The sequence below is a fragment of the Panicum hallii genome, chromosome 6 (genome assembly GCF_002211085.1).
Source record: "Panicum hallii strain FIL2 chromosome 6, PHallii_v3.1, whole genome shotgun sequence".
Classification (NCBI taxonomy): domain Eukaryota; kingdom Viridiplantae; phylum Streptophyta; class Magnoliopsida; order Poales; family Poaceae; genus Panicum; species Panicum hallii.
Genome location: NC_038047.1, coordinates 43544558 through 43570939, shown reverse-complemented (window position 1 = coordinate 43570939; position 26382 = coordinate 43544558). Strand labels below are relative to the sequence as shown.

Here is a 26382-nt window from a genome sequence, read left to right as displayed (position 1 = left end):
CTGCAGCGAAACGTCACGCGCACTACTTTATTCCCTTGTCTTTATTGATTGATTGAAAGGCCCACTAGGTTTTCTTTTTACAAAAAAGACCCACAAGCTTTCATTTCACGCGCTCGTTGAGACGACGACGACGAGAGGGAGGCCCAGCACTCCAGCAGCCAGCACAGTAGCTCTCTTCCAGTTCCCGATTGAAGCCTCGACCACCATTCCCCGGCTCTGCCTATCGCTCCCCACGGCGGACGGCGCGCACGCAGCCTGCAGCCTGCTGAGAAGTGAGATCCATCCCGGCAAGGGCGCCGCCCAGCATGGCTGAGACGCTGCTCCTCCCCGTGGTGCGCGGCGTGCTCGGCAAGGCCGCCGACGCGCTCGTCCAGAAGGTCACCGCCATGTGGGGCGTCGACGACGACCGCCGCGACCTGGAGCTCAAGCTGCTGTACGTGCAGTCCCTGCTGGCCGACGCCGAGGCGAAGGCGGAGGCGGAGACCGAGGCCGGCCGCGCCGTCAAGGGGTGGATGAGGGAGCTCAGGGCCGCCGCGTACCAGGCCGACGACGTCCTCGATGACTTCCAGTACGAGGCGCTGCGTCGGGAGGCCCAGAGCCTTCGATCTACCACCAGCAAGGTACTGGATTTCTTCAGCTCAAGGAATCGACTTGTGTTCCGTGATAAGGCGAGCAGGGACCTCAAGAACGTGCTGGGCAAGATCGACAAGCTGGTGAAGGACATGCAGAAATTTGTCCTGCTTCAGCGCGAGCCAGAGGCGCCACAACCTCTGAATCGGCAGACGCACTCTGCACTCGACGAGTCTGCGGAAATCTTTGGAAGAGATGACGACAAGGCGGTGGTGGTGAAGCTGTTACTCGACCAGCAAGATCAGCGCAGTGTGCAGGTGTTGCCCATCATTGGAATGGGAGGTTTGGGTAAGACCACACTAGCAAAGATGGTGTACAATGACCGCAAAGTTCAGGAGCACTTTGAGTTCAGGATGTGGCACTGTGTGTCTGAAAACTTTGAAGCCACTGCTGTTGTGAAGTCCGTTATCGAGTTAGCTACAAATGGAAGATGTGATCTGCCAGACACCATGGAGCTGCTTCGACAGAGACTGCAGGAAGTCATTGGTAGAAAAAGGTTCCTATTGATTCTTGATGATGTGTGGAATGAAGACCAGCTCAAGTGGGATGACGACCTGAAGCCACTACTATGTTCTTCTATTGGTGGACTGGGAAGCATGATAGTTGTCACGAGTCGAATCCCAAAAGTTGCCTCTATCATGGGCACCCTTCCAACCCATGAGCTTGCATGCCTGAGTGAGGAGGATTCATGGGAGTTGTTCTCAAAGAAAGCATTTTGTAAAGGAGTGGAAGAGCAAGAAGAGTTCATAACAGTCGGCAAACTTATTGTCAACAAGTGCAAGGGGCTACCTCTTGCTTTGAAGACAATGGGTGGATTGATGAGCTCAAAATATCAAATCAAGGAATGGGAGGCCATTGCAGAAAGCAATAGGGGTGGCAACATTGAAATACTGTCCATTCTAAAACTGAGCTACATGCACTTGTCGTCTGAAATGAAGCAGTGCTTTGCGTTCTGTGCGGTTTTCCCTAAGGACTACGAGATGGATAAGGAAAAGTTGATCCAACTATGGATGGCAAACAATTTTATTCAAGCAGAGGGAGATATAGATTTGGTGCAAAAAGGTGAATTTGTTTTCTATGAGTTGGTGTGGAGGTCATTTATTCAAGATGTAAATGTCAAGGTATTTGATGGATATGGTCCTTTCCGTCGATGCAAGGAAATTGGATGTAAAATGCATGATTTAATGCATGACCTAGCAAAAGATATCACAGATGAGTGTGCTTTTGCAGAAGAGTTGATTCAGCAGAAAGCCTCCGTAAATAATGTACGTCACATGCAGCTGCCATGGGATGAATCGGATGAAATCACTGGATTAATGAAAGCCTCGCTATCTCTCCGAACTTTATTAGCTCAAAACCCAAAGTGCAAGGATGTTAAGGAGTTAAAACTGAAATCAGTACGAGCGATCCATTGCCCAGATGCATATGTTATCCACAGGCTCATAAATACAACACATTTAAGATATCTTGATATTTCTGGATCAGAAATTGTTGAACTGCCGAATTCATTTTGTATGCTGTACAACTTGCAATCATTGTGGCTCAATCTTTGTACAAAACTAAAATTTTTACCGGAAGGCATGCAAACTATGAGGCAGCTCACCCATATTTATCTGTTGGGATGCATTAGATTGGAGAGGATGCCTCCAAAGCTTAGTCTACTACACAACCTCTGTACACTGACATCATTTATTGTGGACACTGGAGATGGCTTTGGTATCGAGGAGCTCCAAGGCCTGAGACAACTTGGAAACATGTTGGAACTGTTCAATTTGAGGAAAGTAAAGAGTGGATCAAAGGCCAATCTCCATGAGAAAAAGAATCTAACTGGGCTGTTTTTGCATTGGGGACGTGAAGTAGGTTACAATCCATTGCATGATGAGGTTGTAAGTAATAATCAGGAAGAGGTACTGGAATCGCTTGTACCTTATACTAAGCTCAAAACATTGGAGCTACATGGGTATGGTGGCCTGGCAATCTCACAATGGATGAGAGACCCCCAAATGTTTTGTTGTCTAAGAGAACTACGGATTTCCGACTGCCCACGCTGCAAGGATCTACCATTAGTGTGGTTGTTGTCCCCTCTTGAGAAATTGCACTTAAGCTCCATGAACAGCCTGACCACATTATGTAAGAACATTGATGCGGAAGCTGCAGGATATAGTACCTCTCAGGAAATTTTCCCCAAGTTAAAGATGATGCGGTTGCATAAACTGCCGGAGTTTGAGAGATGGGCAGAAAACAGCGCGGGAGAACCTAATAGCTTGGTGATGTTTCCCCAGCTAGAAGAGCTGTCCATCACCAATTGCAACAAAATTGTAAATCTTCCGGAGGCCCCAGCTCTCACTTCTGCATCTTTTGAGGAGAAGTCTGCAGATTGTATTGTTCCTATGAGCATGGAGTGGGGATCTTTTCCATCTCTTATCCACTTGACGTTTGGGAGGCTGGTAAACGTGGTGATGCCTGTGAAGGACCATCAAAACCAAAGCCAAAGACCTCTACGCACCCTTAGACGTTTGGCTGTACAAGGTAACAATGGCTTCATATCAATGTTCAACTCATCCAAATTACAACTGGGGCTTGGGGATTGTTTGGCATTCGTGGAACATTTGGAAATCTTTTCATGCGACAATATTGTCCGCTGGCCAGTGGAGGAGTTCCGATGTTTTGTTCGCCTTCAATCTCTAGAGATTCATTGGTGCAGCAAACTAGAGGGGAAGGGATCATCCTCTGAGGAATTCCTTCCGCTGCCCCGGTTGGAAATGTTACAAATACGATCCTGCCGTAGCTTGTTGGAGATTCCAAAGTTGCCCGCTTTACTTGAGAAATTGGACATTCGCCGGTGCGTTAGTTTGGTGGCGCTGCCTTCAAACCTTGGAGATCTGGCAAAGCTGAGGCATCTCGGGTTGGTGTCGTGCTCTGAGCTGAAAGTGCTGCCGGGCGGGATGGACGGCCTCACTTCTCTTGAGGAATTGGATATTTTCTATTGCGGAAGTTTGGTGGCGCTGCCTTCAAACCTTGGAGATCTGGCAAAGCTGAGGCATCTCGGGTTGGTGTCGTGCTCTGAGCTGAAAGTGCTGCCGGGCGGGATGGACGGCCTCACTTCTCTTGAGGAATTGGAGATCTATAATTGTCCAGGGATAAGTAAATTCCCGCAGGGTCTCCTCCAGCGGCTCCCAGCCCTCAAATCCCTGAAAATATATGGCTGCCCGGACCTGCAGAGACGTTGCAGGGAAGGTGGGGAGTACTTCGACTTGGTCTTCTCGATTCCAGATAAAAGGATTCCACAACCAGATGAACCTGAAACAAAGAAGTCTACGAAGAGCAGGTTGCTCCCCTGGTGCGTCGGTGGCTCTTCAAGTAGCTGAGGTCCGTATGCTCCTGCATCTATTTATTGCGCTCCAACTATATATCTCGTTCAGTTCCTAACATACAGTCCACTACCGTTTTCTCTCCTTTATTTCTTTTATTCCGATTGACTTGCTATGCATATTCAGTAGAACTCAATTTATTATATCTGAATGCATTTTCTCTCCCTTATTTTCAGTTGCTTCAGAAGCTGAGATTTTGAGTTGAGTGCGATGGGAAGAAGTGCCCCAAATTACCCACTCCTTGGCTCCTCGTTGAATTGCTGCCGACGCCTCATACTTTTGGATAGCAATGTACCCTTTGTCAACACAAACTTATATATGAAAGCAAAGCAATCATTGTCGCTTCCTTCCAGACTCTTCAGAAACTGGACCTGACTCGCTGATTTGTATAAAGGGTTTATACAGAGGTAAATTTCAGATCCAGTCCCAGCTTCAGTGCGTGTATTACTCAACTGCCTTGCAAAGCTCCATAAGATGCAGAGTTTGACTGGGACCGATTCTTAGTGATGCCTGTTGGGCCATGTTTTATGTTTATAGATAGATGATATCCTGGGTACTCTTACCAATTGCAGTGGAGACGATGAGCTAACATTCCATAGTAGATGGTAGCAACAGTTTTTGTTTTCTTTCTGAAAACCAAGTTGACAGGGCACTCATAATCCATTTGTCAGTAAACTCACCTCGCAGCAAATGACTTCAGAAAAGTTTAGCGTTCTTCTTTTCAAGAGGAACAAGCATAACGAAAAAGAAACTAAAAAAATGCTTTTATTAAACAGTTCACGTCGAAGAACAAAATTGTTTTTTTAATAAAAAATGTATGTCTCAGTTTCTTTTTCTGTTTCTGAATATGCAGGGTGCTGATGATTCGTACGCAGCCGACCGCATATATCCTTCTGGGGCTCTGCAACATGATGCGCCATTGCGCCCCCTCATTTTGCTTCGTGAGCATCAGTGGTTATTATTAGATGTTTGGTTTTGTTTGCTGTATTACAGTATACTAAGCTCGTAAATCAAGTTGCTTGCTTCTCTGTATCCTCGTCATTCTTCATCCCCCTTCCCTTATGATGAAAAGCGCATCATCGTCAGCACATTATTCCCCTCAACACTGGCAATCGCACAGCCTTCCATCTCAGTTCTCAGAACCAAGAAGCGATGCCTGCAACTGGCACTTGGGGTCGCATTCCTCCCGGCATTCGAGCTCCGACTGGTAGCACACCGACATCGGCGGCTGCTGGCACACCTCCTCGGTGCAGAACACCAGGTGGAGCTTGCTCTCCTCTGCTGACGTCGAGTTGCTGCCTGCGGCCTCCATCAGTGGCTGACGACGACCTATCAAGAAAGATCACAAAGAAACTTTGTCGACATTGCCACCACGTTTGGCTTTCTTTTCCCTGTGGGGACTCGATCGAATTACAGTAAACACTTGCAAGGTTTCTCCAAGAGGGCCCCTTTCCCCTGCTAGCACAAGTTCACGCACAGATGACATGGAGGAAAGTTGTGAAGGTTTCTCCTTGCTTCATCTTGCATGCCGTGTCGCAGATGTTGGGATGGTTGAATTACTATTGCAGTATGGCTCTAGTGTAAATATGACTGATTCAAAGGGTCGGACACCCCTTCATCACTGCATTTTGAAAGGAAGACATCAGCATGCCAAGCTTCTCCTCTCCAGGTATGCAAGAACCTGATGATAACTCAGGAATTTGATCTTGCACTACATGTTTGCTCCGTCAAAAGGGTTGATGTGAATCACTGCTAGTATGACACTATATATCATCGCAGCTCTGTTTTGCTTGGTGACCGGGAATGATCCCGGAAAGCAGCAAAAATGCAAATACACATCTCATATCTGTGTTTTGCGTTTCTATGCAGAGGGGCCGATTCACAAGCGATGGATCAAGATGGTAGAACAGCATTACAGTACGCAATTGACGGTGGAACAAGCGATGAAGATATTCTTATTTTGTTAGAGGACCATAGTAGATAATCTTGCAATCACATCTTCAGAAAATCAAAGCCCCCCTTTTGGTGTGGTCGACTCAACTAACATGGCTCCAGTTGCGCCCGGTCCCAGCTTGCCTTGCAGATAATCCAAGTTTGTGGCATGAAAGCAATTTATGTATATGTCGTTCTGGATGGAGCTTCCTCAACATGGCGCGCCTATTGTTGTTCTTCATTTTTATCCATTTATGCAAGGATGAATCCTCACTGTCGGGTTGGTGACTTTTGTACAAGTTTTGCACGATGTACTGATTTAAACCTCTAGATTGTAAGATACCAAAAGAATGGGACCCAATTCAATTCTTCATAGAGTTTGAAAGTGTGGAAAGTTAGCAGCAGCCTTGTCTTCTGTCCACACCTATTGGCATGGCAAATCTCGACCCAAAAAAAATAAAGCAAGCAACAGGAATAAAGAAAATGCTGGCACTGATGATCTAACTATGGAACCTTCAGTTTATACAGGGTTGACGCTGTAGGCATGGACGCTCTAGGGTCATGTGCATGGAGACCAAACTTCATTCCGCAAGAACACGAGAAAGGCCTATGTAAACCTTCATAAACAAAATGGAGCATGAATATACTCCAGAGGCTCACACAGCCCACGAACTACGGACACAATACTGTAGCAGTGTCAGCGCTAGGCTGCTTGATACTGACTTACCCATTTTTTTGTTCTTCATTTTTACCCATTTTTTTCTTCTTTAGGATCAGTGGTCCTTATTTAATCATCTGGCAAGCGGTTTGGTTTTGTTTGCAGATGATGTATAGTATAGTAAGCTTGTAAATGGAGTTGGTCATCTTTCTTCATGAAGTAGCTGCCCTTCTGATGAAAGATGATTGTACATATCGAGATGTGCCCTTGTGATCTACGTGTGGACATATAAGGCAATTGTGCCTTGCTCAATCAAAATAGATTGCATTATTTTCAGAGGGATCTTTTCATAGAGTTTTGTTTTCGTGAAACATTGTACAAATGCAGATGCATTATGCAGGACCCTCGTGAAGGCTCCCATATTCCCTTACAAATGTTCAAACAGAATACGTTGCAAAGAACAAAAAGGTTGAAAGAAAACTGCATAATCCCTACAGAAGTTAGGCAGTTTAATTTTGCATTTCTTACTTTTTTTCTCACATGACACTGGCAGACCTAAGGTTTGCTAAATTTAGGTGGATCATTGCTGCCAACTGCAGCGAAACGTCACGCGCACTACTTTATTCCCTTGTCTTTATTGATTGATTGAAAGGCCCACTAGGTTTTCTTTTTACAAAAAAGACCCACAAGCTTTCATTTCACGCGCTCGTTGAGACGACGACGACGAGAGGGAGGCCCAGCACTCCAGCAGCCAGCACAGTAGCTCTCTTCCAGTTCCCGATTGAAGCCTCGACCACCATTCCCCGGCTCTGCCTATCGCTCCCCACGGCGGACGGCGCGCACGCAGCCTGCAGCCTGCTGAGAAGTGAGATCCATCCCGGCAAGGGCGCCGCCCAGCATGGCTGAGACGCTGCTCCTCCCCGTGGTGCGCGGCGTGCTCGGCAAGGCCGCCGACGCGCTCGTCCAGAAGGTCACCGCCATGTGGGGCGTCGACGACGACCGCCGCGACCTGGAGCTCAAGCTGCTGTACGTGCAGTCCCTGCTGGCCGACGCCGAGGCGAAGGCGGAGGCGGAGACCGAGGCCGGCCGCGCCGTCAAGGGGTGGATGAGGGAGCTCAGGGCCGCCGCGTACCAGGCCGACGACGTCCTCGATGACTTCCAGTACGAGGCGCTGCGTCGGGAGGCCCAGAGCCTTCGATCTACCACCAGCAAGGTACTGGATTTCTTCAGCTCAAGGAATCGACTTGTGTTCCGTGATAAGGCGAGCAGGGACCTCAAGAACGTGCTGGGCAAGATCGACAAGCTGGTGAAGGACATGCAGAAATTTGTCCTGCTTCAGCGCGAGCCAGAGGCGCCACAACCTCTGAATCGGCAGACGCACTCTGCACTCGACGAGTCTGCGGAAATCTTTGGAAGAGATGACGACAAGGCGGTGGTGGTGAAGCTGTTACTCGACCAGCAAGATCAGCGCAGTGTGCAGGTGTTGCCCATCATTGGAATGGGAGGTTTGGGTAAGACCACACTAGCAAAGATGGTGTACAATGACCGCAAAGTTCAGGAGCACTTTGAGTTCAGGATGTGGCACTGTGTGTCTGAAAACTTTGAAGCCACTGCTGTTGTGAAGTCCGTTATCGAGTTAGCTACAAATGGAAGATGTGATCTGCCAGACACCATGGAGCTGCTTCGACAGAGACTGCAGGAAGTCATTGGTAGAAAAAGGTTCCTATTGATTCTTGATGATGTGTGGAATGAAGACCAGCTCAAGTGGGATGACGACCTGAAGCCACTACTATGTTCTTCTATTGGTGGACTGGGAAGCATGATAGTTGTCACGAGTCGAATCCCAAAAGTTGCCTCTATCATGGGCACCCTTCCAACCCATGAGCTTGCATGCCTGAGTGAGGAGGATTCATGGGAGTTGTTCTCAAAGAAAGCATTTTGTAAAGGAGTGGAAGAGCAAGAAGAGTTCATAACAGTCGGCAAACTTATTGTCAACAAGTGCAAGGGGCTACCTCTTGCTTTGAAGACAATGGGTGGATTGATGAGCTCAAAATATCAAATCAAGGAATGGGAGGCCATTGCAGAAAGCAATAGGGGTGGCAACATTGAAATACTGTCCATTCTAAAACTGAGCTACATGCACTTGTCGTCTGAAATGAAGCAGTGCTTTGCGTTCTGTGCGGTTTTCCCTAAGGACTACGAGATGGATAAGGAAAAGTTGATCCAACTATGGATGGCAAACAATTTTATTCAAGCAGAGGGAGATATAGATTTGGTGCAAAAAGGTGAATTTGTTTTCTATGAGTTGGTGTGGAGGTCATTTATTCAAGATGTAAATGTCAAGGTATTTGATGGATATGGTCCTTTCCGTCGATGCAAGGAAATTGGATGTAAAATGCATGATTTAATGCATGACCTAGCAAAAGATATCACAGATGAGTGTGCTTTTGCAGAAGAGTTGATTCAGCAGAAAGCCTCCGTAAATAATGTACGTCACATGCAGCTGCCATGGGATGAATCGGATGAAATCACTGGATTAATGAAAGCCTCGCTATCTCTCCGAACTTTATTAGCTCAAAACCCAAAGTGCAAGGATGTTAAGGAGTTAAAACTGAAATCAGTACGAGCGATCCATTGCCCAGATGCATATGTTATCCACAGGCTCATAAATACAACACATTTAAGATATCTTGATATTTCTGGATCAGAAATTGTTGAACTGCCGAATTCATTTTGTATGCTGTACAACTTGCAATCATTGTGGCTCAATCTTTGTACAAAACTAAAATTTTTACCGGAAGGCATGCAAACTATGAGGCAGCTCACCCATATTTATCTGTTGGGATGCATTAGATTGGAGAGGATGCCTCCAAAGCTTAGTCTACTACACAACCTCTGTACACTGACATCATTTATTGTGGACACTGGAGATGGCTTTGGTATCGAGGAGCTCCAAGGCCTGAGACAACTTGGAAACATGTTGGAACTGTTCAATTTGAGGAAAGTAAAGAGTGGATCAAAGGCCAATCTCCATGAGAAAAAGAATCTAACTGGGCTGTTTTTGCATTGGGGACGTGAAGTAGGTTACAATCCATTGCATGATGAGGTTGTAAGTAATAATCAGGAAGAGGTACTGGAATCGCTTGTACCTTATACTAAGCTCAAAACATTGGAGCTACATGGGTATGGTGGCCTGGCAATCTCACAATGGATGAGAGACCCCCAAATGTTTTGTTGTCTAAGAGAACTACGGATTTCCGACTGCCCACGCTGCAAGGATCTACCATTAGTGTGGTTGTTGTCCCCTCTTGAGAAATTGCACTTAAGCTCCATGAACAGCCTGACCACATTATGTAAGAACATTGATGCGGAAGCTGCAGGATATAGTACCTCTCAGGAAATTTTCCCCAAGTTAAAGATGATGCGGTTGCATAAACTGCCGGAGTTTGAGAGATGGGCAGAAAACAGCGCGGGAGAACCTAATAGCTTGGTGATGTTTCCCCAGCTAGAAGAGCTGTCCATCACCAATTGCAACAAAATTGTAAATCTTCCGGAGGCCCCAGCTCTCACTTCTGCATCTTTTGAGGAGAAGTCTGCAGATTGTATTGTTCCTATGAGCATGGAGTGGGGATCTTTTCCATCTCTTATCCACTTGACGTTTGGGAGGCTGGTAAACGTGGTGATGCCTGTGAAGGACCATCAAAACCAAAGCCAAAGACCTCTACGCACCCTTAGACGTTTGGCTGTACAAGGTAACAATGGCTTCATATCAATGTTCAACTCATCCAAATTACAACTGGGGCTTGGGGATTGTTTGGCATTCGTGGAACATTCGGAAATCTTTTCATGCGACAATATTGTCCGCTGGCCAGTGGAGGAGTTCCGATGTTTTGTTCGCCTTCAATCTCTAGAGATTCATTGGTGCAGCAAACTAGAGGGGAAGGGATCATCCTCTGAGGAATTCCTTCCGCTGCCCCGGTTGGAAATGTTACAAATACGATCCTGCCGTAGCTTGTTGGAGATTCCAAAGTTGCCCGCTTTACTTGAGAAAATGGACATTCGCCGGTGCGTTAGTTTGGTGGCGCTGCCTTCAAACCTTGGAGATCTGGCAAAGCTGAGGCATCTCGGGTTGGTGTCGTGCTCTGAGCTGAAAGTGCTGCCGGGCGGGATGGACGGCCTCACTTCTCTTGAGGAATTGGATATTTTCTATTGCGGAAGTTTGGTGGCGCTGCCTTCAAACCTTGGAGATCTGGCAAAGCTGAGGCATCTCGGGTTGGTGTCGTGCTCTGAGCTGAAAGTGCTGCCGGGCGGGATGGACGGCCTCACTTCTCTTGAGGAATTGGAGATCTATAATTGTCCAGGGATAAGTAAATTCCCGCAGGGTCTCCTCCAGCGGCTCCCAGCCCTCAAATCCCTGAAAATATATGGCTGCCCGGACCTGCAGAGACGTTGCAGGGAAGGTGGGGAGTACTTCGACTTGGTCTTCTCGATTCCAGATAAAAGGATTCCACAACCAGATGAACCTGAAACAAAGAAGTCTACGAAGAGCAGGTTGCTCCCCTGGTGCGTCGGTGGCTCTTCAAGTAGCTGAGGTCCGTATGCTCCTGCATCTATTTATTGCGCTCCAACTATATATCTCGTTCAGTTCCTAACATACAGTCCACTACCGTTTTCTCTCCTTTATTTCTTTTATTCCGATTGACTTGCTATGCATATTCAGTAGAACTCAATTTATTATATCTGAATGCATTTTCTCTCCCTTATTTTCAGTTGCTTCAGAAGCTGAGATTTTGAGTTGAGTGCGATGGGAAGAAGTGCCCCAAATTACCCACTCCTTGGCTCCTCGTTGAATTGCTGCCGACGCCTCATACTTTTGGATAGCAATGTACCCTTTGTCAACACAAACTTATATATGAAAGCAAAGCAATCATTGTCGCTTCCTTCCAGACTCTTCAGAAACTGGACCTGACTCGCTGATTTGTATAAAGGGTTTATACAGAGGTAAATTTCAGATCCAGTCCCAGCTTCAGTGCGTGTATTACTCAACTGCCTTGCAAAGCTCCATAAGATGCAGAGTTTGACTGGGACCGATTCTTAGTGATGCCTGTTGGGCCATGTTTTATGTTTATAGATAGATGATATCCTGGGTACTCTTACCAATTGCAGTGGAGACGATGAGCTAACATTCCATAGTAGATGGTAGCAACAGTTTTTGTTTTCTTTCTGAAAACCAAGTTGACAGGGCACTCATAATCCATTTGTCAGTAAACTCACCTCGCAGCAAATGACTTCAGAAAAGTTTAGCGTTCTTCTTTTCAAGAGGAACAAGCATAACGAAAAAGAAACTAAAAAAATGCTTTTATTAAACAGTTCACGTCGAAGAACAAAATTGTTTTTTTAATAAAAAATGTATGTCTCAGTTTCTTTTTCTGTTTCTGAATATGCAGGGTGCTGATGATTCGTACGCAGCCGACCGCATATATCCTTCTGGGGCTCTGCAACATGATGCGCCATTGCGCCCCCTCATTTTGCTTCGTGAGCATCAGTGGTTATTATTAGATGTTTGGTTTTGTTTGCTGTATTACAGTATACTAAGCTCGTAAATCAAGTTGCTTGCTTCTCTGTATCCTCGTCATTCTTCATCCCCCTTCCCTTATGATGAAAAGCGCATCATCGTCAGCACATTATTCCCCTCAACACTGGCAATCGCACAGCCTTCCATCTCAGTTCTCAGAACCAAGAAGCGATGCCTGCAACTGGCACTTGGGGTCGCATTCCTCCCGGCATTCGAGCTCCGACTGGTAGCACACCGACATCGGCGGCTGCTGGCACACCTCCTCGGTGCAGAACACCAGGTGGAGCTTGCTCTCCTCTGCTGACGTCGAGTTGCTGCCTGCGGCCTCCATCAGTGGCTGACGACGACCTATCAAGAAAGATCACAAAGAAACTTTGTCGACATTGCCACCACGTTTGGCTTTCTTTTCCCTGTGGGGACTCGATCGAATTACAGTAAACACTTGCAAGGTTTCTCCAAGAGGGCCCCTTTCCCCTGCTAGCACAAGTTCACGCACAGATGACATGGAGGAAAGTTGTGAAGGTTTCTCCTTGCTTCATCTTGCATGCCGTGTCGCAGATGTTGGGATGGTTGAATTACTATTGCAGTATGGCTCTAGTGTAAATATGACTGATTCAAAGGGTCGGACACCCCTTCATCACTGCATTTTGAAAGGAAGACATCAGCATGCCAAGCTTCTCCTCTCCAGGTATGCAAGAACCTGATGATAACTCAGGAATTTGATCTTGCACTACATGTTTGCTCCGTCAAAAGGGTTGATGTGAATCACTGCTAGTATGACACTATATATCATCGCAGCTCTGTTTTGCTTGGTGACCGGGAATGATCCCGGAAAGCAGCAAAAATGCAAATACACATCTCATATCTGTGTTTTGCGTTTCTATGCAGAGGGGCCGATTCACAAGCGATGGATCAAGATGGTAGAACAGCATTACAGTACGCAATTGACGGTGGAACAAGCGATGAAGATATTCTTATTTTGTTAGAGGACCATAGTAGATAATCTTGCAATCACATCTTCAGAAAATCAAAGCCCCCCTTTTGGTGTGGTCGACTCAACTAACATGGCTCCAGTTGCGCCCGGTCCCAGCTTGCCTTGCAGATAATCCAAGTTTGTGGCATGAAAGCAATTTATGTATATGTCGTTCTGGATGGAGCTTCCTCAACATGGCGCGCCTATTGTTGTTCTTCATTTTTATCCATTTATGCAAGGATGAATCCTCACTGTCGGGTTGGTGACTTTTGTACAAGTTTTGCACGATGTACTGATTTAAACCTCTAGATTGTAAGATACCAAAAGAATGGGACCCAATTCAATTCTTCATAGAGTTTGAAAGTGTGGAAAGTTAGCAGCAGCCTTGTCTTCTGTCCACACCTATTGGCATGGCAAATCTCGACCCAAAAAAAATAAAGCAAGCAACAGGAATAAAGAAAATGCTGGCACTGATGATCTAACTATGGAACCTTCAGTTTATACAGGGTTGACGCTGTAGGCATGGACGCTCTAGGGTCATGTGCATGGAGACCAAACTTCATTCCGCAAGAACACGAGAAAGGCCTATGTAAACCTTCATAAACAAAATGGAGCATGAATATACTCCAGAGGCTCACACAGCCCACGAACTACGGACACAATACTGTAGCAGTGTCAGCGCTAGGCTGCTTGATACTGACTTACCCATTTTTTTGTTCTTCATTTTTACCCATTTTTTTCTTCTTTAGGATCAGTGGTCCTTATTTAATCATCTGGCAAGCGGTTTGGTTTTGTTTGCAGATGATGTATAGTATAGTAAGCTTGTAAATGGAGTTGGTCATCTTTCTTCATGAAGTAGCTGCCCTTCTGATGAAAGATGATTGTACATATCGAGATGTGCCCTTGTGATCTACGTGTGGACATATAAGGCAATTGTGCCTTGCTCAATCAAAATAGATTGCATTATTTTCAGAGGGATCTTTTCATAGAGTTTTGTTTTCGTGAAACATTGTACAAATGCAGATGCATTATGCAGGACCCTCGTGAAGGCTCCCATATTCCCTTACAAATGTTCAAACAGAATACGTTGCAAAGAACAAAAAGGTTGAAAGAAAACTGCATAATCCCTACAGAAGTTAGGCAGTTTAATTTTGCATTTCTTACTTTTTTTCTCACATGACACTGGCAGACCTAAGGTTTGCTAAATTTAGGTGGATCATTGCTGCCAACTGCAGCGAAACGTCACGCGCACTACTTTATTCCCTTGTCTTTATTGATTGATTGAAAGGCCCACTAGGTTTTCTTTTTACAAAAAAGACCCACAAGCTTTCATTTCACGCGCTCGTTGAGACGACGACGACGAGAGGGAGGCCCAGCACTCCAGCAGCCAGCACAGTAGCTCTCTTCCAGTTCCCGATTGAAGCCTCGACCACCATTCCCCGGCTCTGCCTATCGCTCCCCACGGCGGACGGCGCGCACGCAGCCTGCAGCCTGCTGAGAAGTGAGATCCATCCCGGCAAGGGCGCCGCCCAGCATGGCTGAGACGCTGCTCCTCCCCGTGGTGCGCGGCGTGCTCGGCAAGGCCGCCGACGCGCTCGTCCAGAAGGTCACCGCCATGTGGGGCGTCGACGACGACCGCCGCGACCTGGAGCTCAAGCTGCTGTACGTGCAGTCCCTGCTGGCCGACGCCGAGGCGAAGGCGGAGGCGGAGACCGAGGCCGGCCGCGCCGTCAAGGGGTGGATGAGGGAGCTCAGGGCCGCCGCGTACCAGGCCGACGACGTCCTCGATGACTTCCAGTACGAGGCGCTGCGTCGGGAGGCCCAGAGCCTTCGATCTACCACCAGCAAGGTACTGGATTTCTTCAGCTCAAGGAATCGACTTGTGTTCCGTGATAAGGCGAGCAGGGACCTCAAGAACGTGCTGGGCAAGATCGACAAGCTGGTGAAGGACATGCAGAAATTTGTCCTGCTTCAGCGCGAGCCAGAGGCGCCACAACCTCTGAATCGGCAGACGCACTCTGCACTCGACGAGTCTGCGGAAATCTTTGGAAGAGATGACGACAAGGCGGTGGTGGTGAAGCTGTTACTCGACCAGCAAGATCAGCGCAGTGTGCAGGTGTTGCCCATCATTGGAATGGGAGGTTTGGGTAAGACCACACTAGCAAAGATGGTGTACAATGACCGCAAAGTTCAGGAGCACTTTGAGTTCAGGATGTGGCACTGTGTGTCTGAAAACTTTGAAGCCACTGCTGTTGTGAAGTCCGTTATCGAGTTAGCTACAAATGGAAGATGTGATCTGCCAGACACCATGGAGCTGCTTCGACAGAGACTGCAGGAAGTCATTGGTAGAAAAAGGTTCCTATTGATTCTTGATGATGTGTGGAATGAAGACCAGCTCAAGTGGGATGACGACCTGAAGCCACTACTATGTTCTTCTATTGGTGGACTGGGAAGCATGATAGTTGTCACGAGTCGAATCCCAAAAGTTGCCTCTATCATGGGCACCCTTCCAACCCATGAGCTTGCATGCCTGAGTGAGGAGGATTCATGGGAGTTGTTCTCAAAGAAAGCATTTTGTAAAGGAGTGGAAGAGCAAGAAGAGTTCATAACAGTCGGCAAACTTATTGTCAACAAGTGCAAGGGGCTACCTCTTGCTTTGAAGACAATGGGTGGATTGATGAGCTCAAAATATCAAATCAAGGAATGGGAGGCCATTGCAGAAAGCAATAGGGGTGGCAACATTGAAATACTGTCCATTCTAAAACTGAGCTACATGCACTTGTCGTCTGAAATGAAGCAGTGCTTTGCGTTCTGTGCGGTTTTCCCTAAGGACTACGAGATGGATAAGGAAAAGTTGATCCAACTATGGATGGCAAACAATTTTATTCAAGCAGAGGGAGATATAGATTTGGTGCAAAAAGGTGAATTTGTTTTCTATGAGTTGGTGTGGAGGTCATTTATTCAAGATGTAAATGTCAAGGTATTTGATGGATATGGTCCTTTCCGTCGATGCAAGGAAATTGGATGTAAAATGCATGATTTAATGCATGACCTAGCAAAAGATATCACAGATGAGTGTGCTTTTGCAGAAGAGTTGATTCAGCAGAAAGCCTCCGTAAATAATGTACGTCACATGCAGCTGCCATGGGATGAATCGGATGAAATCACTGGATTAATGAAAGCCTCGCTATCTCTCCGAACTTTATTAGCTCAAAACCCAAAGTGCAAGGATGTTAAGGAGTTAAAACTGAAATCAGTACGAGCGATCCATTGCCCAGATGCATATGTTATCCACAGGCTCATAAATACAACACATTTAAGATATCTTGATATTTCTGGATCAGAAATTGTTGAACTGCCGAATTCATTTTGTATGCTGTACAACTTGCAATCATTGTGGCTCAATCTTTGTACAAAACTAAAATTTTTACCGGAAGGCATGCAAACTATGAGGCAGCTCACCCATATTTATCTGTTGGGATGCATTAGATTGGAGAGGATGCCTCCAAAGCTTAGTCTACTACACAACCTCTGTACACTGACATCATTTATTGTGGACACTGGAGATGGCTTTGGTATCGAGGAGCTCCAAGGCCTGAGACAACTTGGAAACATGTTGGAACTGTTCAATTTGAGGAAAGTAAAGAGTGGATCAAAGGCCAATCTCCATGAGAAAAAGAATCTAACTGGGCTGTTTTTGCATTGGGGACGTGAAGTAGGTTACAATCCATTGCATGATGAGGTTGTAAGTAATAATCAGGAAGAGGTACTGGAATCGCTTGTACCTTATACTAAGCTCAAAACATTGGAGCTACATGGGTATGGTGGCCTGGCAATCTCACAATGGATGAGAGACCCCCAAATGTTTTGTTGTCTAAGAGAACTACGGATTTCCGACTGCCCACGCTGCAAGGATCTACCATTAGTGTGGTTGTTGTCCCCTCTTGAGAAATTGCACTTAAGCTCCATGAACAGCCTGACCACATTATGTAAGAACATTGATGCGGAAGCTGCAGGATATAGTACCTCTCAGGAAATTTTCCCCAAGTTAAAGATGATGCGGTTGCATAAACTGCCGGAGTTTGAGAGATGGGCAGAAAACAGCGCGGGAGAACCTAATAGCTTGGTGATGTTTCCCCAGCTAGAAGAGCTGTCCATCACCAATTGCAACAAAATTGTAAATCTTCCGGAGGCCCCAGCTCTCACTTCTGCATCTTTTGAGGAGAAGTCTGCAGATTGTATTGTTCCTATGAGCATGGAGTGGGGATCTTTTCCATCTCTTATCCACTTGACGTTTGGGAGGCTGGTAAACGTGGTGATGCCTGTGAAGGACCATCAAAACCAAAGCCAAAGACCTCTACGCACCCTTAGACGTTTGGCTGTACAAGGTAACAATGGCTTCATATCAATGTTCAACTCATCCAAATTACAACTGGGGCTTGGGGATTGTTTGGCATTCGTGGAACATTTGGAAATCTTTTCATGCGACAATATTGTCCGCTGGCCAGTGGAGGAGTTCCGATGTTTTGTTCGCCTTCAATCTCTAGAGATTCATTGGTGCAGCAAACTAGAGGGGAAGGGATCATCCTCTGAGGAATTCCTTCCGCTGCCCCGGTTGGAAATGTTACAAATACGATCCTGCCGTAGCTTGTTGGAGATTCCAAAGTTGCCCGCTTTACTTGAGAAAATGGACATTCGCCGGTGCGTTAGTTTGGTGGCGCTGCCTTCAAACCTTGGAGATCTGGCAAAGCTGAGGCATCTCGGGTTGGTGTCGTGCTCTGAGCTGAAAGTGCTGCCGGGCGGGATGGACGGCCTCACTTCTCTTGAGGAATTGGATATTTTCTATTGCGGAAGTTTGGTGGCGCTGCCTTCAAACCTTGGAGATCTGGCAAAGCTGAGGCGTCTCTGGTTGGACGGCTGCTCTGAGCTGAAAGCTTTGCCAGACGGGATGGACGGCCTCACTTCTCTTGAGGAATTGATGATCGAGGATTGTCCAGGGATAAATAAATTCCCGCAGGGTCTCCTCCAGCGGCTCCCAGCCCTCAAATTCCTGATAATATATGGCTGCCCGGACCTGCAGAGACGTTGCAGGGAAGGTGGGGAGTACTTCGACTTGGTCTTCTCGATTCCAGATAAAAGGATTCCACCACCAGATGAACCTGAAACAAAGAAGTCTACGAAGAGCAGGTTGCTCCCCTGGTGCGTCGGTAGCTCTTCAAGTAGCTGAGGTCCGTATGCTCCTGCATCTATTTATTGCGCTCCAACTATATATCTCGTTCAGTTCCTAACATACAGTCCACTACCGTTTTCTCTCCTTTATTTCTTTTATTCCGATTGACTTGCTATATATGCATATTCAGTAGAACTCAATTTATTATATCTGAATGCATTTTCTCTCCCTTATTTTCAGTTGCTTCAGAAGCTGAGATTTTGAGTTGAGTGCGATGGGAAGAAGTGCCCCAAATTACCCACTCCTTGGCTCATTGAATTGCTGCCGACGCCTCATACTTTTGGATAGCAATGTACCCTTTGTCAACACAAACTTATATATGAAAGCAAAGCAATCATTGTCGCTTCCTTCCAGACTCTTCAGAAACTGGACCTGACTCGCTGATTTGTATAAAGGGTTTATACAGAGGTAAATTTCAGATCCAGTCCCAGCTTCAGTGCGTGTAATACTCAACTGCCTTACAAAGCTCCATAAGATGCAGAGTTTGACTGGGACCGATTCTTAGTGATGCCTGTTGGGGCATGTTTTATGTTTATAGATAGATGATATCCTGGGTACTCTTACCAATTGCAGTAGAGACGGTGAGCTAACATTCCATAGTAGATGGTAGCAACAGTTTTTGTTTTCTTTCTGAAAACCAAGTTGACAGGGCACTCATAATCCATTTGTCAGTAAACTCACCTCGCAGCAAATGACTTCAGAAAAGTTTAGCGTTCTTCTTTTCAAGAGGAACAAGCATAACGAAAAAGAAACTATAAAAAATGCTTTTATTAAACAGTACACGTCGAAGAACAAAATTGTTTTTTAAATAAAAAATGTATGTCTCAGTTTCTTTTTCTGTTTCTGTATATGCAGGGGTGCTGATGATTCGTACGCAGCCGACCGCATATATCCTTCTGGGGCTCTGCAACATGATGCGCCATTGCGCCCCCTCATTTTGCTTCGTGAGCATCAGTGGTTATTATTAGATGTTTGGTTTTGTTTGCTGTATTACAGTATACTAAGCTCGTAAATCAAGTTGCTTGCTTCTCTGTATCCTCGTCATTCTTCACCCCCCTTCCCTTATGATGAAAAGCGCATCATCGTCAGCACATTATTCCCCTCAACACTGGCAATCGCACAGCCTTCCATCTCAGTTCTCAGAACCAAGAAGCGATGCCTGCAACTGGCACTTGGGTTCGCATTCCTCCCGGCATTCGAGCTCCGACTGGTAGCACACCGACATCGGCGGCTGCTGGCACACCTCCTCGGTGCAGAACACCAGGTGGAGCTTGCTCTCCTCTGCTGACGTCGAGTTGCTGCCTGCGGCCTCCATCAGTGGCTGACGACGACCTATCAAGAAAGATCGCAAAGAAACTTTGTCGACATTGCCACCACGTTTGGCTTTCTTTTCCCTGTGGGGACTCGATCGAATTACAGTAAACACTTACTTGCATGCTTGCTTATGCATCACGAGAATAACACTCAGCAATTACAGTGTGCAGGAACCGCTACGCCTCCCATCGCGACGAGGAAGACGACGATGGCCACGAGGTACTCCAGGCCACCGCCGCCCCTCATAGTCCTAGGCTCATCCAGTAGATTCACCTCTAACTAGTATTCCTTAGCGTACACTTATATAGAAGATGACGCCTTGACAGCAAGTTAATGGTAATTAGGAAACGTAGGCTTCATCCATGGCCGCGGTAAAAAAAATGGTAACATTGCACATTGCTGGTAAACGCCAGCATTTACGAGGCTGCTGTTTCCCTGGAACTCTAAAGAAAAAAATAAAGTGCATGTCTGCAGTCGCAGCAGGCTCAAGAATACAGCTATCTTTACAGGGACGTACAAAACAGATTTTTGTGACTACTTGCCAAGCCAATTGAGTTGGAATCAGTCCGAGTCTGCAGGACAGGTCATCTGGCTTTGGCTCTGTCATGCAACTGGCCGTCTTTGACAATGGAGGCTGAGAAAGTGAGGGCTTTATATATATGGACCTTGTTATCTGTGAAAGAAAACTATGTACAATCCGAAATGCTGATCTTTCTTTTGGGATGATAGGCAGAGAGGCGTCTCCCTCGTTGAAATGGTCTGTTTTGGATGCAATTATGGTACTGCTACCAACAGTCCAAATGCGTCCCTTTCAGTTGTAGCAAGAACTGAAATTAAGTGCTAGCATAGTGAAAAGTAGTAGCAAAATGTCGGCAGCAGTGGAAATTTTTGGTACCTTTTCCGATTGCATGGATGGCGAGCACGCGTACACACAAATACTCCTATATATGTTATTGTATATGAGTGTGCATCCTATTGCATATAAAAGTTTGAGCTCAGATCTCCTAAGCAGAGTAATGGGGCAATCTATAATGTGATGGACAACCACCCTTCTCCTTTCATTATTATGATGTAGAAATGATTATACTGCAGAAAGCAAAACACCACTGGCCTATATAATCACTATATATGATATGGTCCCATTTTAATGTACTATATGGTTTCAAAATGGTTTTCTAGTGTTTTTGTTTAGAAAAATACTATGGCTTTTAAAAGCTATGCTGGTGTCTTGATGGAATATACCTTCTAGTTTTAAAATCACAGTATACTTTTAAAATTATAGTATTTCTTGAATCGTAGCATTTTTGGAGTTTTTCTAAACCATAGGTTTTCATGAAGTTTCTTAATACGATAGTTTTTGAAAATTACAGTATCTAAATAGGTCCTAGGTTGTTTCTTTTAAACTTTGCTAATTAATTGATCAAAGCCGCCACGGCAGAGTGGATTTGTAGCCCCATTACACAGCAGTTTGAAGGATGCGAAAGCTAGTATTTCTTTATAAACATGGTGCGAACGCATATGCTCACATATATGTCAGCATGAAGTTTGACGTCGAGTTGCTGCCTGCGGCCTCCATCAGTGGCTGACGACGACCTATCAAGAAAGATCACAAAGAAACTTTGTCGACATTGCCACCACGTTTGGCTTTCTTTTCCCTGTGGGGACTCGATCGAATTACAGTAAACACTTGCAAGATTTCTCCAAGAGAGCCCCTTTCCCCTGCTAGCACAAGTTCACGCACAGATGACATGGAGGAAAGTTGTGAAGGTTTCTCCTTGCTTCATCTTGCATGCCGTGTCGCAGATGTTGGGATGGTTGAATTACTATTGCAGTATGGCTCTACTGTAAATATGACTGATTCAAAGGGCCGGACACCCCTTCATCACTGCATTTTGAAAGGAAGACATCAGCATGCCAAGCTTCTCCTCTCCAGGTATGCAAGAACCTGATAGCTCAGGAATTTGTTCTTGCACTACATGTTTGCTCCGTCAAAAGGGTTGATGTGAATCACTGCTAGTATGACACTATATATCATCGCAGCTCTGTTTTGCTTGGTGACCGGGAATGATCCCGGAAAGCAGCAAAAATGCAAATACACATCTCATATCTGTGTTTTGCGTTTCTATGCAGAGGGGCCGATTCACAAGCGATGGATCAAGATGGTAGAACAGCATTACAGTACGCAATTGACGGTGGAACAAGCGATGAAGATATTCTTATTTTGTTAGAGGACCATAGTAGATAATCTTGCAATCACATCTTCAGAAAATCAAAGCCCCCCTTTTGGTGTGGTCGACTCAACTAACATGGCTCCAGTTGCGCCCGGTCCCAGCTTGCCTTGCAGATAATCCAAGTTTGTGGCATGAAAGCAATTTATGTATATGTCGTTCTGGATGGAGCTTCCTCAACATGGCGCGCCTATTGTTTGTTCTTCATTTTTACCCATTTTTTTCTTCGTTAGGATCAGTGGTCCTTATTTAATCATCTGGCAAGCGGTTTGGTTTTGTTTGCAGATGATGTATAGTATAGTAAGCTTGTAAATGGAGTTGGTCATCTTTCTTCATGAAGTAGCTGCCCTTCTGATGAAAGATGATTGAACATATCGAGATGTGCCATTGTGATCTATGTGTGGACATATAAGGCAATTGTGCTGTAACATTCCATGTTAACCTCTAGAGAGTTTGTTTAACAAAAATCGTGAATTTCAAAAACTTTTGCGAATTATCTTGATTTGGAGGGATGGATGGCTTTTATTTGATTGGATTTTCGGTTGCTTGATTCAAATGGTGTGGGATTTGAATTTGAAAGGGGCTATTCAAATTCAAATCCAAGCTTTGACCTCCTAACTCCCTTGGACCGATAGCTAGAGGCCGGCCCAACACGAGCAGCCCAAACCAACCCCGTGCACGGCCCAGCCATCTCTCTCTCCCGCACGACGCGGCCCAGCGCCACCGGCCCAACCCACCGTCGCGAACCTTCACCTCTCCTCCGCACGGGGCAGCTGACGGGCGGGCCCCACCCATCAGCTGCCCCCTTCCTCCCGACCGCCCGCGACCCCGGCTCTCTCCCGCCCGCTCGCCTCCGCCGCGCCGTCCCGCTTCGCGACAGAAGCTCCAACCGCCTGCCTCTCTTTTCCTCTTTTCCCCGCCGCAGCCCCACACCCTCGCGTCATCCGCCAGCCCGCGCGCCGCTCCGCTCCATGACAACCGGCGTGACCGCCCGCCCGCGCGCGCCCCTTTTTCCCCGCGCCTCGGCCGCCCTGCCGCCAAACCCTAACCCCGCGCCGCAGCCGCCGGATGCGTGCCGCGTGGCCGTGGCACGGACGCCGGGCATCGCCGCCCTCGGCGTCCGAGCCCGCGCCGCGAGCCCTAGGGTCGCCCATGAAAGCCCCCGAGGTCGCCACCCGAAGCCCTAGCCACCCGCACCCTTGTTCCCGATCCGCCGCCACCGCACCGGAGAGAGGGAGAGAAGGAGGGGGAGGAGCAGTGCAAGAGGAGGAAGACCAAGAGCCAAGCAAGGAGGATGCCGCCGCCGCCACCGGAGCTTCACCGCACCTGCGCCCGTACGACTACACCGACGCAGCCGCGCACCCTGCACGGCCCCGACCCGCCGGCCTCACCTCTCCGCTGCCCCGAGCGCCCTCTGCTCCAGCCCCGCCGGTGAGCCACACCACCGCCGTTCCTCTCTTGACCTCCTCTGCTGCCGGCGTGATGCCTAGCGCCGCTGAGGAAACCTCCGTAGCCAGCCGTAGGATCACCCGTCCCTTCCGGCCGCCGTGCCGTCCTTCTTGTGCAGGAGCCCGACGCGCCGCAATCCTCTCCCGCTACCGCCGTCGCCTCATCGCCGCCGCGTCGTGCCGCGGGCCCGGGATGCCGGTGCCCCGCGCACGGCACGGCCACGCCGCGGCCCTGGGATGCTAGGACCCGCGCGCGTGCATGCGCACCCGTGCCGCGAGACCCGACCACGCCTAGCCTCGCCATGCCTGCGCCACGGCCTCGCCGTGCGCGTCCACCCCCGCGACGCGGCCGCGACGTCGCGTTCGCGTCACGGCCAAGCTGTTGAGGCCTTCCCCCGAACACCCTCCGGGCACTCACCCCTGCACGCGCTCACGTCGCCCACACGCACACGCGCGTACCCGTCTGCCGCACCGGATCCGAACCCCGCCGCACCAGATCCCGCCGAGGCCGCCACGTGGGACCGCCCTGTCAGCGTGAAGGGGAAGAGCAGAAGCTGCCGGGCCGCGAGGAGGAGAAGGCAATGAGGCAAGCCCAGCCCACGGGAGGAGGAAAGAAGACGGCCTGCGAAGGAGTTAAGTCGAGCCGGCCCAAGACGCGTCCAGCCAGCCCACTGTCCGAGCCGGCCTGCTGAGCCGCAGGCCGAGCTGACACCGCGAGCCTAGCCAAGCCTAGCTGGGCCTCGAGCCGGCCCATCACCACTATCGGCCCAGAACCAAACCGAGACCGTTCTTTTCTTTTCCCAGCCTGACCCGAGAGGCCCACCTGTCAGTCTCAGGGCGAGGCTGACCAGTGGGACCCGTTGACCGTGGACCCACCTTGACCGTTGACCGTTGACCGGTCAACGTTGACCGGTCAACGCCGACGTCAGCAGGGCCCACTGCTGACGTCAGCAGACCCGGACCCCCTGATGACGTCATGCTGATGTCAGCATGCCACGTGGTTTCAAAATGTTTTTCTAGTGTTTTTGTTTAGGAAAATACTATGGTTTTTAAAAGCTATGCTGGTGTCTTGATGGAATATACCTTCTAGTTTTAAAATCACAGTATACTTTTAAAATCATAGTATTTCTTGAATTGTAGTATTTTTGGAGTTTTTCTAAACCATAGGTTTTTATGAAGTTTCTTAATACGATAGTTTTTGAAAATTACAGTATCTAAATAGGTCCTAAGTTGTTTCTTTTAAACTTTGCTAATTAATTGATCGAAGCCGCCACGGTAGCCCCATTACACAGCAGTTTGAAGGATGCGAAAGCAAGTGTCTCTTTATAAACATGGTGCGAACGCATATGCTCACATATACGTCAGCATGAAGTTTGACCCCAGGTGGGCATGGTACAGCCACCTCTCTGGTAACCACCACCTAATAAGTTGATTGGTTCGCAGCAGCAGCAGAAGCAGAAGCATCATAATCTTGGGCACAATAACAATTGGTTGTGATAATAATTACCCTCTCCCATTGACAAATTAAATAGTACGAGGCATATTTTCTGAATGGACCTGCACACAAATTAAGGCAAAATAAGTCTGTTGTTCCTGATTTCTATAATACAGATGTTCGTATCATATATGTATGGATCTTTCTAAAAAACAATATTCATACTTTTCTTCATATTTTACTATGCTCCTTGTATGTACCGAAGATAAATTTTTTTTTCCCCAAAGGTAAGATAAACTAAAACAATTCAGGTTAAGGACGACACAAGTCACTTAAAATCTGCTAGTTGTTCTAAGGTAAAATAAGCCCTTACATTAGGTGAAGGTAAAATCTGCGACGCCGAGATATGATGATGATTAGGAGGCCGCCGGCGGCGGCGCGGGCGGCGCCATTGGAGTTCCAATGCATGCGCAGCCAAACGCGCGGAGTGAGGTTCCCGTCATAGTTGCCAGCTGCTGCCCCACCACCGCCATGGTTTCGAGGGCGTGGGCCGCCGCAGCAACCGTGCTGGCGCACGGCGGGGCCGCCGCCGCCGTTGGGCAGTTGGCACCTGAGGCAGAGCTCGACTGTGCACAGGTCGCACCGGTACGACCAGGCGGCGGCGTTGTTGTTGTTGTTGCGCCTGGCCCTGGCGTTGTTGCAGTTTCCTTTGGTGTTGAGGCACGTGCGGCGGCGGCCACCCGCTCCGGCCAGCGGCGGAGCGAGCAGCGTGAGCGCGTGCTGCGTGTGAAGAGTGTTGCGCACCGTCTTCGGGAGGCCGCAGCAACGCGGGTGCACGTAGAAGCCGTTGCACCGTCTGCAGCCGTAGACGAAGGCGCCGGCGTTGAAGGGCGCGGCGCAGATGTCGCACCGGCGGCCCGGCGCTACCGGGTGCTTGTCGGAGAGCGTGAGGGGGCGGCCGGAGCACGAGTGCGCGAAGTGCTTCGTCTCCCTGGGGCGGCGGTAGCAGGCGTCGTGGAGGACGAAGGTGCAGCCCACGTCGCGGCAGCGGTAGGCTACCTCCCCGGCCTCGACGTCCAGCGAGCACATCCCGCACCGGGCCCTCTCCTCGTTGCTGGCGACGCGCTTGAAGCGGTGGTCCGCGACGGACTGGGAAGCCCCCATGGAGAAAGCCTAGCTAGGATCAGAATATCAGATGATACGTGTTGTGCAGTGCGCGTCTGAGCTCTAGCTTGTTTTTCCAGGAAATTAATCAACCGGCAAGGGTCAGCCCGGCGGTCAGCCGTCAACGAGGAATGTGGCTTTGGTTGGTGAGTGGATGCATGGCGATGACGTTCAGCTCAGGCCTTGGCATCACGAGTGTCAACTTGGCTAGCTTCTGGATCGATAGGAAATGTGGGTGCCTGGATCGAGTGGAGCCGAGCTAGCACCGACCTCTCGATCGCCGGCGGCTGGTAGTAGCCAACAAACTCGGAAGCTGCCAGGAGTTTTCTCAGTTGAGTAGAGTCTAGATAGATTTGCTGACCGCCTCCCCGCCATCATCGTCAACCACGGCGTCGGCTTCCATCTCCACTTCCAGCCATTTCTC

General features: G+C 48.1%; 3 protein-coding genes across 3 annotated transcripts; 2 read left to right on the top strand and 1 right to left on the bottom strand.

Annotated features, from left to right (window-relative positions):
• The first annotated feature begins 110 nt into the window (after positions 1-110).
• On the top strand, positions 111-19798 carry LOC112898368. Its single transcript, XM_025966696.1, has 5 exons — positions 111-3993; positions 7458-11177; positions 14642-18367; positions 18550-18777; positions 19225-19798. Exons 1-3 carry the CDS (start codon positions 306-308, stop codon positions 18364-18366), a joined length of 11133 nt encoding a protein of 3710 aa, XP_025822481.1. The 5' UTR covers positions 111-305; the 3' UTR covers position 18367; positions 18550-18777; positions 19225-19798.
• Positions 19799-21229: 1431 nt separating this feature from the next.
• On the top strand, positions 21230-22059 carry LOC112897798 (ADP-ribosylation factor GTPase-activating protein AGD1-like). Its single transcript, XM_025966194.1, has 2 exons — positions 21230-21616; positions 21814-22059. The coding sequence occupies exons 1-2, from the start codon at positions 21432-21434 to the stop codon at positions 21926-21928; spliced, it is 300 nt and encodes a 99-aa protein (XP_025821979.1). The 5' UTR covers positions 21230-21431; the 3' UTR covers positions 21929-22059.
• Positions 22060-24744: 2685 nt separating this feature from the next.
• On the bottom strand, positions 24745-25958 carry LOC112898367. Its single transcript, XM_025966695.1, has 2 exons — positions 25168-25958; positions 24745-24916 (listed from the first exon to the last, which is right to left on the bottom strand). Exons 1-2 carry the CDS (start codon positions 25956-25958, stop codon positions 24823-24825), a joined length of 885 nt encoding a protein of 294 aa, XP_025822480.1. The 3' UTR covers positions 24745-24822.
• Between the last annotated feature and the right edge of the window lie 424 nt (positions 25959-26382).